At 38.2% G+C, this 12,729-nt stretch overlaps 1 protein-coding gene across 6 annotated transcripts in view; it reads right to left on the reverse strand.

Annotated features, from left to right (window-relative positions):
- The window catches only part of LOC118282267 (kalirin), a 164,673-nt gene that overhangs the window by 94,749 nt on the left and 57,195 nt on the right, over positions 1-12,729 (reverse strand). For all 6 annotated transcript variants that reach the window (XR_007707087.1, XM_035603282.2, XM_035603274.2 and 3 more), the window contains exons 26-29: positions 10,528-10,788; positions 10,173-10,334; positions 9,307-9,386; positions 8,740-8,836 (exon numbers count right to left, since the gene is read on the reverse strand). Coding sequence is in view for 5 of the 6 variants with exons in the window: in XM_035603282.2 (XP_035459175.2) it covers positions 8,740-8,836; positions 9,307-9,386; positions 10,173-10,334; positions 10,528-10,788 (600 nt within the window). In the remaining variant the exon portion in view is untranslated. The remainder of the gene's footprint in view (positions 1-8,739; positions 8,837-9,306; positions 9,387-10,172; positions 10,335-10,527; positions 10,789-12,729) is intronic.

Below are 12,729 nucleotides of genomic sequence, written 5' to 3' on the forward strand. Positions count from 1 at the left end.
CCAATTTCATTTTAATGGATATCCATTGATTTATAAAACCCATATTTTTAACTCGCAAGTCTTAACAGTTAATCCCAATATTTTTGACGGTAGAAACATGTTTACTATGATTTCGAAAAACCTTCGATAAATACCTTGGTTTTGTGTCTCTATTTTAGTGATGAGCTGTTTTATGTGAAATCCGCAGGAATATAACAGAACAAATTAATCAATAAAGCAGAATAAGAGTACCCCAGTACAGGGATAGGGAGTGACCTAGACCTTGAGGGTATAGTATCATATTTCCACTACGAGCAACTTAATGAAGCTACGTTCAGTTTATTAAAAATAAAGAGCCGTAAGTTTTACACTTGGTCGCGCAGAGCAAGAGGCTGGATAAAATTGATGGCTTACGGTATAACGGCTATGTAGATAATGTTGCGTATAAGATGGCCGGCGATCGTCTCTCGCTGTACTCCGCACTTGTATTGTGTGGAACGCGCCGCCCTTTGTATTCTTAACAAAACGTTTCGTTTTTGGATAGCTCGTTTGTTTCAACCCCTCGCTCACCTCGGCGGCTTACGTCCGCGACGCAATTCACGTGCCGAATTCATTAAATGAATCGAGGAGCCGGAGGATATTCTTTGATTCCCAAACTGCATTTTAATGCAGTTTTTTTTTTTAATACACTACCAACTTGTCGAGTTTAAGTTTAGAACACAATTCTTATAAATCCGACTGTCACTGACACCGTCGTGTTCACACTCCAACGGTGCACTATGTATCAGTGGAATAATGTGAATGTTACAGATCCAGTCCAGTACAGAGGCCATAACCGCACAATTCCAGACAATTTCAACTCTAAAACGTACATCGAGTTTTTAAACCAAGTGAGACAATCAATTGTTGATAGATAAGATAAGAACAATAGAGGTCGGCTTATTTCTCAATAATATTACGATGAGACTGTTCATGAAAAACATTTTATTCCAACAATAAACGCATTCAAAACTTCCGAGACTACAAAACGGGATAAGGAAAAATAGAGGTAGACCGCCATTGCCGACTGCATATTTTCCTAAAGAGTTCTGCTGTTCAATAAAATAGATTTGCTATTATATCGAAATGTCAACAAAGCAACATTAACATAAAAACGGCGAAATTCTCTACTAATTATAAGATTTCCGGTGATATCTTACCCACCACTAGTTATTCATGTAGTTTACAAGCATTTGTTAAAACCAATTTTGCAAGTCCTACTGACGGACTAATTAGAATCTTAATTTTCATACCCTGTCTCCTTCTCCTACCATATGTGTGGGGTATGTTATTGATACGGGTTCCCTATATTTGGCAGAAACTTGAGACCCCGAATTTCATTTGGCATAACATACCTACTTCCCGTAATTTTATTTAATCGAATATTTAAAAGGGAACTAATATTTTGAGCTGTTATTTAAATATATACGAGATGTTATTATAATCAGTTGAAAAACATATTGAGCAGTTATTTAATTTCATGGCGGTTGATTAATTATTGGGACAGAAAAAAAAGGACAGTAATAAAATATCAATTAGTTGGGTTATTTTATCAGACAATGTCTATTCTAAAAATAATTGAGCAGTCCAATAATTGAATGAGTGGTTCGATAAATAGTTCGGCAGATCATAGCGAGCGGTGTACATGTTACTTATGGTGACTTATGTCAAACATAATTCTGATCAAACAAATTTGCAATAGTTTCTGTAACAATTAAATAATTGGGATCGAACTATCATCACAGACAGGACAATTGTTAGCAACAATTGTCCTATCTGTGATGATAGTTCCTGACTTTGTGGTGATAGATCGACCAAGCCGTTCGCACAATGATAATTAATTGATATAACAATGACGAGAATCTTGTGAAAGCTGAAAAAGATAAAGCCAATAAATATCTTGATTTAGCTCATGAGGTTGTCGACATGTGGGATGTAGATTCAGCAATCATTGTGCCGTTAGTCGTATCTGCCAATGGCCTTATAGCCGAAAGCCTCGACCAACACCTGAGTAGGCTAACGTTAGACGGTTTGATCAAAAGCCTGATGCAGAAGGTACTTCTGGACACAGCGCGTATTTTCCGGAAATTTCTCTCTCTTGAGTCCTGACCGCCGGTAGCTTGGATTTATCCCGTTACTGGTGGGCTACTGCTTTTTATATTTTTAAATGTTTTTTTTTTATTTAATATTTCAAAATGTAATAAACAAGTATAATTAATAAATATTAAAAATAATAATAATGTAGGTTAAAAAAAATATATGCTGTGCAACAAAAGTTAGTGACAGAACCGAATTGCAACTACAAAACCAACTCTACGTAGTCTTGTTTGTTCCAAAGCCGAAACTGCGGTGGTGAGCGAAAGCCGTCGGCGATGATGAGCACGCGTGGGGCCGCCGAAGGCCCGCAGCGCCGGAGCCATGACAGAAATCCTTGCCTTTCTCCATTACTATTTAGGTACTTCTTTTTTTATCTTATTTTACTAGCTCATTGTTTATAGAATTGCTTAGAATGAGATTTCTCACCGACACCGATTTATTACTGCCCACACGTTACCGCTCCTTTAATAATTTTTACCGCCCATTTAATAATTTTTTTGGTCAATTATACAATGTGATAGGGGTGAGACTTCTAACCCGTTAAGGCTGAGTACTACATGTAATTCTATCGACAAAAAAAATAATATGGGGGGTTGAACCCCCTCCCCCTAAAATTTTTTTTTTTTTTTACATTTAATGGGTCGACGTTTGACCGCTATCTCACCTGATGGTAAGTGATGATGCGGCCTACGAAATTATGACTATTTTAATATATTTTTTTTACTTTATGTGATATCAAAGGTTGTATGCGTCGTAGAAACAAAAAAAAACGACAAACGGTAGCTAATAACCTTGGCTAACATATTATTCATTACTCTTTTCATATGTTTGATAATATTTGGGGAGAAAAAAAAATTACCGAAAAAATGCATTGATTGGGGTTTCAAACCCCATATTTTTTTTGTCGATAAAATTAGATGTAGTACTCAGCCTTAACGGGTTAGAAGTCCCACCCCTATCACATTGTATATTCACTGATCCATTTCATTATTTTTTATTACTCATTTTGTGTACTTTACAGCTTAGTTGTAGCTGCTTAGCTAGTTATTAAACGTGCCATTTATTATAATTTTCTTACCAAAACTGCTAATTACAACTACCCCTTTAAATGAGTGCCTATTTAAAATGTATAAAAATCTATTCACATCGCATTAATAATATTATTCCATGTCCGAATTTAAAATGGCATACTATCCGGAGCTGCGGACTACCTAGCGGGTTTACCGGGGTCCGGCTCGAAAAACAGGAGTAGAAACGGGGTGGTTTTTAGTCAGTAAGCGTCTGAAACTCCCTCTCGCTCAAGTCACCTCACCCAACTCACCCAAGGCGGGAGAAGTTATTGGATGACCTTAACCCCTTCAAAAAAAATGGCAGAATCTTACTAAGCAGGATTTTTGTTTGTTTAGCATAACGCTTATATTATGGGGAACCAAACACTTTTGGCCATATATAATTATACATATAGACAAGTTAAAATGTTCAATGTCATATTAAATTAGTACCATAAAACAATAATTGTGTTGGGATAAAATAAACAGTGACAGCTAAACGAATCGCTGCAAAACAGATTTTTGCTAAATGAGTCATTATGCCAATCTAGTTTCTACGAAACTAAATTAACGACACTATGACGTAGAAACTTCTTCCTGAAGTAGTCCAAAAAGTAAAACAATGTTATTATTCCTTGAAAATAAACTATTAATTGCGACCATTCCATCTCTTGGTTAGTACCCAACCTAGTACATCATCAGCCGGAAGACGTCCACAGCTGGACAAAGTTGTGTACATATTAAAAGACAATATAAGTAATGAACAAACATGAAGTACGGGCCAAATATTTCGATCGCGAAATAATAAAACGGCACGAGGTGATGTAACCGCCAATAAGTCTCAATTTGCGAAACGTGATTTAATTCAATTATATGTACATTTTGTGTATTGCACTGCGCTCCGTACTTCGAGCGCTGTGCAATATACTTGGACTGAAAGTATTTGTAGCTGGAACGTGTGGATCAAATGCATTGTGATATGCATAGCTTATAAGTGCTTTTATAAATGACGAGAACCGATGTGGGATACTCACTTCTCATGGACTAGGACTGGTGGCCCTGTATGCAGCACCGGGTACTCTAAATAGAAGTATATATTATGTACCTAGTCACCATCTTTTAATATAGATTATTGCATCGTAGGATCTCATATCAAGCACCACTGGCCTGCGCGACGGCTGCCGATATTGGATGGATTTAATATTTTCGAGCAAAAGACATTAGGCAGGCTGACCCGGTCATCGTGTTCTAGCGGTCTAAAATATAGGCTACGTAGTATTATCCAGTTTCGCAAGCAAGCAGGTGTCACGTTCAATTTCCATAAGGTATAGGGGGTTATTATAAACTGGAAGCTCGACGAGAAGTAATGTTGGCTACTTATCTACATGATCTTTTACGCGTAAATGTTATATTCCGAGGACATTAGATGAACTCTAGCTGTGCGTCCCGGGTTCGTGAGGTGAGGTGTCCGCGCCGGCCGCAGTGGAAGGTAGTACCATCAGCTCGTACCGAGCTTCTAGAGCAAGTACCTACCGATGTCACCTGTAGAACGCACCCTTAATGCGATAGCTGAGCGGATAGATTTGTTCCACTGTACGGTGAATGACTTCACAAGGGTAGCATAATATTTTGTAACTTATGAAGTTTATTAAATCAAATAATTCAGTATTAAAATAGTACGGATAACTAACAGATGGTATTACTCGGAATTTTATTTCCTAAGCCTCGAAGCGTACTGGCGGTAGAGAAGCACGGTCAACTAGACTAAGTAACGAACTTCAATCATTGTGTCCGGCAAACTTGTTTGCTCTGATCCATTTTTGATTACAACTCAGTAGTTTGCTCTGTTGGGCGGCGGCGGCGTCTGATCGAGCTCGAACTCGACTAAATTAGTGGGAGTTACGTAAGCGTTTCGTGTTTTTAAAAGCAAGCAAATTGGTGTTTATGTTTGTATGGATATGTGTATGGACTATACCTACTAAACAATAAGAGCTCCGTCGGCACTAGTCGGCAGGTTCATTCATGTTCAAAACATGTATAAGTACAGAACTTCAGCTCAATCGGTTAAAAATATCTGGCACATAATCCAGTTACAAGATTCCACGTCACACACATTCATACAGAGGTTGAAAGTTAAATAAAAGCTTGTAAAATAAATCGAATCCTTTACCGCTCATGAGTCATGGCGCAAACTTACACATTTCAAGTAACATTCCCGTGGCATAACTAATTGGATACGGAAAGATAGTCGTTTTACCGTCACGCCATTTACATAATCCGAGACATCGTAGTCATCATCGTCCACACGACGGCAGTCATGTAGTGTTCCATTGCGATTACGAATCAGGCAAAATGTTTGGACTTTCTCTAGCACACATTTGTACGGGACTCGCGGGACTTGTGATACTCGGACTTGGGATACTAAACCATGTTTGACGTGACGCGACCACAATCCCAGTAACAGAGCCTGTACAGTTGTTTTTTTTTCGTAAGTTTTCGCAATTTACTTAATCCCAATATCGAATAGTATGATGATAAATTATGTAATTGCGGTGATAATATGTATGTGTGTGCATACAACGCTGCTTGTTACAACTACCAATACACTGTCTACAGTCTACAACGTCAAGTCAAGTTAGGCAGAGATACGTTGTAGCGTGTAGCTAATTTCCGGAGATATGTTTTTGAATGAACTGTCCCACACTGGGATTTCCTCCTGTGTTTTGGGTGCGTCTACAAACGTACAATTCCACATGCACACGACACCCAGACCCGGAACGACGAACTGTGCAATCATTTATTGTTTATTTGCACATAATATTATGCTTTCCGTACAATGTAATAAAGTTGTCTTCCTTAGTGCCACCATTCCTAACACAAGGACGGTTTTAGACAACTTAGACTTAAAACATGATTTGTTGGATTACACTACGCTCTGAATAGCAGAAGAACTATGAAAGTCGACATGCTTACATTATAGGTAGGTACATAACATTTTCTGACTGCCTCGTTGGCCGAGTGGTTGCAAGTGCGACTGCCGGGCAAGGGGTCTCGGGTTCGATTCCCGGGTCGGGCGAAGTATTACTGGGCTTTTTTCGGTTTTTCGAAAATTTCTCAGTGGTAGCACGGAGTCTGGAAATGTGCCCGGTATATGGCAATAGGCTCACCCCCTATTACATAGGACTTACAACATAAATTGTGAAAAGTGGGTGAACACAGTGGCATTACGTGCCATAATGTGCACCTCTGCCTACCCCTTCGGGGATTAAAGGCGTGACGATATGTATGTATGTATGTACATAACATTTTATGTAAGTTTACACTAGCAGTATGTATGGAGTGGTGTGGAGTCCGCGGCCAGCGCGCCCGATATACAAAGCAAACAATGCGGATGTAATAGAAAGATGCACGAGGCGAAAAATTGCGAGTTAATTATGTATCCGCCCGGTGCCAACAAATGTGTAACATATTATTAATACCTACTCAATTTTCTTGCGACTACTTCTATTGTATGAATACAGGAATAGCTGCTTTTTGATTTTATTGAAACCATGGACTTTTAGCCAGGAAATTATGCTAATTAAGACAAGAATCTCGGAACGTGAGATAGTCGGATGAAAACTTGTGAAATAAACTTTATTTTGAGCACAGAACAGTTGTGTGAACACCACCATGTCGCAAACCGCGTCAATAAAAATGTATCTATACATATAATAAAATCGTAGAAAAGTGCTGTCTGTACATTGAAAATAAAAACAAAAAAAATAGCAGGGGTTATTGTAATGTCGATGTCGAACCCAAAAATGTAATTAACTTTTTTTTTGTCTGTTTGTCTGTTTGTCTGTTTGTCTGTTTGTCTGTTTGTCTGTTTGTCTGTTTGTCTGTTTGTCTGTTCGTCTGTGCGCGCTAATCTCAGAAACGGCTGATCCGAGTTGGATGCGGTTTTCACGAATATATTGTGGGATGCTTAAATTTACATTTAGTGTTTGTTTCATGTCAATCGGTTCATAAATAAAAAAGTTATGTCAAATTAAAGAATCACGTCGAACATTCTATGCTTATACCATTAATCTCCGCAACTATTTGACGGATTTGGTTGAAATTTGGTACAGATATAGTTTAGAACCTTAGAAAGGACATAGGATAGGTTAGTTACATTCATTTGGTTGGGTATCGGCCGAGCGCTTCGGTACTATCGTAAAAGAAGTGTATTATCAGTCGTATGATTATTTGTCTGTAGTGGTCCTGCTGTTTCGTATATTCTAAATTGGTTTCGTTGTATTTGTCAATTAATAAGTTTATTTGTTGGGTTTTCCTGGTTTTTTGGTTAAACTATTTAACGTAGGTTTAGTTTGATATCGATTATTAGTAGTTACTGTAGTTAGTTTTTTTAATAAAATTGTAAGTCTAATTTATAAATTAATTAGATTAGATTTAAGTCGTTTCTTTTAAATTATTTAGTTTAAGCTTGGTTATTATAGCATAGAGGATAGGTTGTAATATAGTTTCTTTTTTAATTGTTATAAATTCGTAATTCGTAGCTTTCTTTAGTTTTAAGTTAGTTTAAGTCCGTTTTTAAACTATTTTTTCAATGCCCTAAGTGAGTATACATCTATTAAATTCAAACGCAGAGCTCATTATGTTGATTTTTGAAGAGTTCCCTAGAATATCTTCCACATCTCATTTTTGAAGAGATCCCGCGAGATCGGGAACTATGTGGTTAAAACCAAAAATTTGCCGGAAGTCACTATTCCACGCGAACGAAGTCGCGGGCAAAAGCTAGTTGTAAATAAAGCTTTTGTACAAGTTTTAGCAAACTATCTCACATTCCGATGTACAAGCCTAATTATTGGGCAGTAAAGTGTTATAAATATCTTGTGTGCGTTGATGGCAACCACAGGGTGGTTTGACGAGGTGAAAATAGTTTTCTCCCCTGAAGGCTAAGCGGCTAAACCAGGAATAAGGAAGATACGATAAAGATCATTGTTTGTAATGCTATATTTGTAAATATATAGTTTGTTTAGAAACAAAAGTGATTGAATCGACGCGTGTTACGTAACGTAAATATGTCACCTTGTAAATATTCTACAATATTCTTAGTGACTGTATCGTACAATGAATGAGCTACGGCTGCTACGGCTGGTGGAGTCACTACCACTACTGCTAATGCTGCTTGTCTCGCTTCTATCTATCTTATTATTATTACCCGACTGCGCCAGAAGGGTTATTTCTTCCCAACTCATCCACTGGGAGTTGTCTTTCAAAATAATTATTGTCTGATATAACTTTCTAAAAATGTTGAGTAAATTAATGTTGTCAATTAAAACACAACACAGAAATATTATATACGATAAGTAACAAAAAGACTTGAATATTTTTTTATCATAGCCTCATCTAGCTATTTGAAATATTGACGTGTAAATGTGTTATTTTATAACCTATATTATTACATAAATAAATATCATTTCATTTCATAAACTTACTTTCGTAATTGATGAGCTCCCGCGTGGCAGTCACCGCGTCAATAATGATTACATGGTCTGTGGGTGTATTTGAATGGAATTGGAGCACTTACCTTATCGGAATCGGTGGTGTTCCCACTGCCGAAAGACGCGAGTGAATTTCGATCGAGATTCTCTGTCGTTTCATCGAGTATTGTGTCGTCCAGATCCCTAAAAATGATCGAGTTAATTATTAAAAACACATCATCATCAGTCGGTATTGGTCTACGAGGAACTTGGATCATAACCCCTCAGCTTGGTCGATCATGGAAAGTTTACCGAGTACTGCAGTTCGTCGTACGATGGCGTTTCGCAATCTTAGGCCATCACGATGTTCGATCGACAGCATTAAAAATGGGAATTAAACTATTTACGACACATTTCTTCTGAATTATATGAGGTAAAGGCTGCATGCTTAAAGAAATGAAGACGTTGTATCATTCTTTATAAATCTGCCCCCATCTAGCTAGTAATAGTATATCCATAGAATAAGAATTAATGTAAATAATAACTTTGAACTTTTTGTGTTTCACGAGAACTACATATTTGAGAAAAGCCCTCCCGACTGTGTAGATTCAAGTCACATAAGCCATCAAGAAGAGTCCCATTAGCTTTTTTAAGTATAAGTATAAAAGTAATACCTGCTCGAGCGCTGAGAGCTAGCTGGACGGCGCGCAGGGCTCCTGGGGGGCTGATGAAGAGCACCACTGAAGTACGTTTCCTGTTAAATAGAAACATAATATTGACAATAGTCTAGAGTAAGGAACCTATTTAGAGAATGTAAGTACAATGTACTTCGGTTACATTAAACCAGACGAGGGGTCTCTGGCCGGATACAACAACAACATCATAATAAATTATGATCCAATTATTTCGCACTAAAACAATGTGAAATTCCAGGAAGAATCAGATATGGGATATGCTATACGGGATAGTATCCGATTGAATAACTGTATGTAGGGCACTATAACAGCACTATCATAAACCAAAGCTTTTAAAGCGTAATCCGTTTAAATAGCTTCGTATACGGCCAGGATCGGATTAAAAAGTTCGGGGATCAACGGACCCGAATACTTTTTGTGGCCAGATGAGAAATAATCCTCTTCATAATGTTTTGTTGTTTATTCTTCTTATTTGTTGTCAAACGGGTTTATTTGGCCAGATTGTTTGCTTGGCTCAAATGTATCATTTGAATGTTACCCCTTGCTGACGGCATATCAATCTGATATTGCAATGCATCCTTTATGATTGTAAATCTAAGATGGCCGCCAATACGAAATGGTGGGACTTTTTACCTAAGTGTAAGTTTCCCACATGGCATCAAATAAAAAGGGCTTAATAGGACGCTCATAAACCGTTTAACTTAAAAACATATATTTATATACAATAGGTACCTGTTTTTCAAATTTTTGTTTTATTTTGTTATAAAAATACTTGTTTCGTGTGAGTAAATTGACAGAATTAAGTATGGCTACAATTCAAATTAAAGTAGTTATTATGAACATACCTGGATCACTTCCCGCAGTCGCCGGACCCAGGTCTGCTTGACCTCAAGAGAGGGTGCCTTCAGCACGATGCGGCAGTCACTGGCCATGGGCTCCGGGCCGGTCCACACTGAGAACTTGCATTCATCTCCCTCGATGTGCTCGGTCACACCCAGCTCGGAAGTCTACACAGTTGTACACTCAATTACAATGCGGTAAGTGGCCAGCCAGGGACCATTTCATTTGGTACTGTATCACTTGCACGTATTACTGAAGGGAATTCACTTCGAACAGACAAACCATCGCCATCGGCAAATAAGGAAAGCGACGATAAAGTAAGAGAGGCGAATACTGTGTTAGGAAGAAATAAAATCTTACCATGAACTTAGTCTTATAAATGTATTTCGCCTTTCCATGCGAGTCCTTGACTTCTTTAGCGAGCAGAAGGTGCAGGTCGAACAGGAACACGCGTCTCTCGCGACCTTTCTTGATAATCTGGCGAAGGTCCCACACGTGGAAGGAGTCCTGCAAGACCACCTCGCCGAGGCTGTCTGTGGGTACATCACACCCCTCCAGCAAAGACAGATGCATAGCGTCGTTGGCCTTCTTCGGCACAGACAACATAACCTCGAGGCCGTCCTGGCAGACAAAAAGACAACATTTACTTCTGATACAATTTGATACATTTTGGTAAAGACAACATAGGTTGCGCTCCATTTACAAGAAATACCGATCGTTGTGATCGAGGACCTAGAGATCCAGCCCAGTTACGTGCTGCTCGAGAGGCCCGTGTCCACCAGTGGACGGAAGGGGCTGGCGATGGCTAACGTTACGCAGAGCACAAAAATAACAACAAAACGGCTGGTTTTACGAAATTCTGATTTTTAACAGATATAAACATGTACTTTTCAAATGTGCAGTTTAGCTTAGAATAAACGTAGAGTAGCTTCTACACTATATTTTTACGGGCTATGGGCACTATATAGGCTATTGGCTATTAAACATGACGCTGCGTTCAATAAATAGGGTGAAACCGTATATAACAAAATAAAATATTTAAAAATATACAAAACAAGAATGATAAGTTAATAAATAAATACATAGTTAATATTAAATAAGTATTAAGTCACATGGTTCAACCTTATCTTGAATTAAAATAAACAAACAATAAAAGGCAAACGTGTAACCATTTAAATTGCAACAAATATGAAAATCATACATTGATTTATTATAATTGTAACAGTAGCGAGCACGACTGTCTCTCTCTCTTAGGTTCTAAGTAGTAATGGTTTACTAAATTGTCAGTATTTGTAATTCTAAATTACGCCTATACCAAATTACTTAGCGCCTGGGCATAGGTTTTAGCCTATAAGATGGGCCTTATAACATAAGCCTTGCGAGGAATAATAATGGCACGTTTTACATGTAAACGAACACACATACTAGAATAAATATAAACCAGAACGACACGGGAGACTAGCCTGGACGAAAGTAAGAAGAGAAACCCTAGTTGGCGCAATCAGTGCGGGACTGCTGCGGGACCGCACTGACGGGACACGAGCATGCACTGCGCCCGCTCTACGTGCCCCGTGTGCTCGTGGCTATGTCTGTTGGCCATTCACGTCAAAACGGCTGCAGGGATTGGAATTAAATTTGCAACAGGGAAAATAGATTATGATCCAGATTCACAAAAAGGCTACTTTTTATGCGAAGCCGCTGGCAGAAGCTAGTTCATAAATGAATAAATATCATTCGCAAACAGCGGCCATTTTGTATAATTAGTAACTTGGTCAAACGTTATAAACTCAACAAAATATAAAAAATAATCATCACTAATATAAAAAGAGCAAAGGAAATATGTAAATTCCTGACTACATTAATAAGTTGGCAGAGTAAGCATCATCACCGAGCCCCATGGTCACCAAGTCACTTAACACGTTAGCGTGAACCAAAAATAGGTGTTACATACATTTGTCGAGAGCGGGCCAATCCTGTTCGCTTTAGAGTTCGCTATAAACTTCAACATGATCGATGTCAGCACTTCCACTCCCAACAACACCATTACATTTTACTGCTATTTAAATGAACAATCACAAAACATGGAAAACGACATGCGAATGCGTCCGATAGGAACCAACTGTGGCAAATGGCCGTAAGGTGGTGAGTCACGAGGAAAATATTGAACTAAATCTATTGTTAATTACCACTAAGTTAACTACTAGTTTAATCTTTAACAAATCCCACGTCCACTGCGTTTAAACAATACTACAAAATGTCAAATACTGTGTAATGGATTCAGCCGCCTGCTCCACCAAGCCTGTTTGGTTTTGATTCCTTATACTACTGTCCTGACTCATCCAAGGTCTACAAAACCAAGTTTATTTTGGAATATTCCTCAGTCACTTCCAAAACTATAGTGACTAAGATAAAAACAAGCAGGTCGCAGTCAAACATACGTTCCGTTGCTGCAACAGCCGCCATACATTGTAAAAACCCGACAAGGTTATATCCACAAGCGTGGTTTGTTAGTGCTATCTTGATTATCATAATAGCAGCACATACACAGCAATTTAGGAAAAT

The sequence above is a fragment of the Spodoptera frugiperda genome, chromosome 25 (genome assembly GCF_023101765.2).
Source record: "Spodoptera frugiperda isolate SF20-4 chromosome 25, AGI-APGP_CSIRO_Sfru_2.0, whole genome shotgun sequence".
Classification (NCBI taxonomy): domain Eukaryota; kingdom Metazoa; phylum Arthropoda; class Insecta; order Lepidoptera; family Noctuidae; genus Spodoptera; species Spodoptera frugiperda.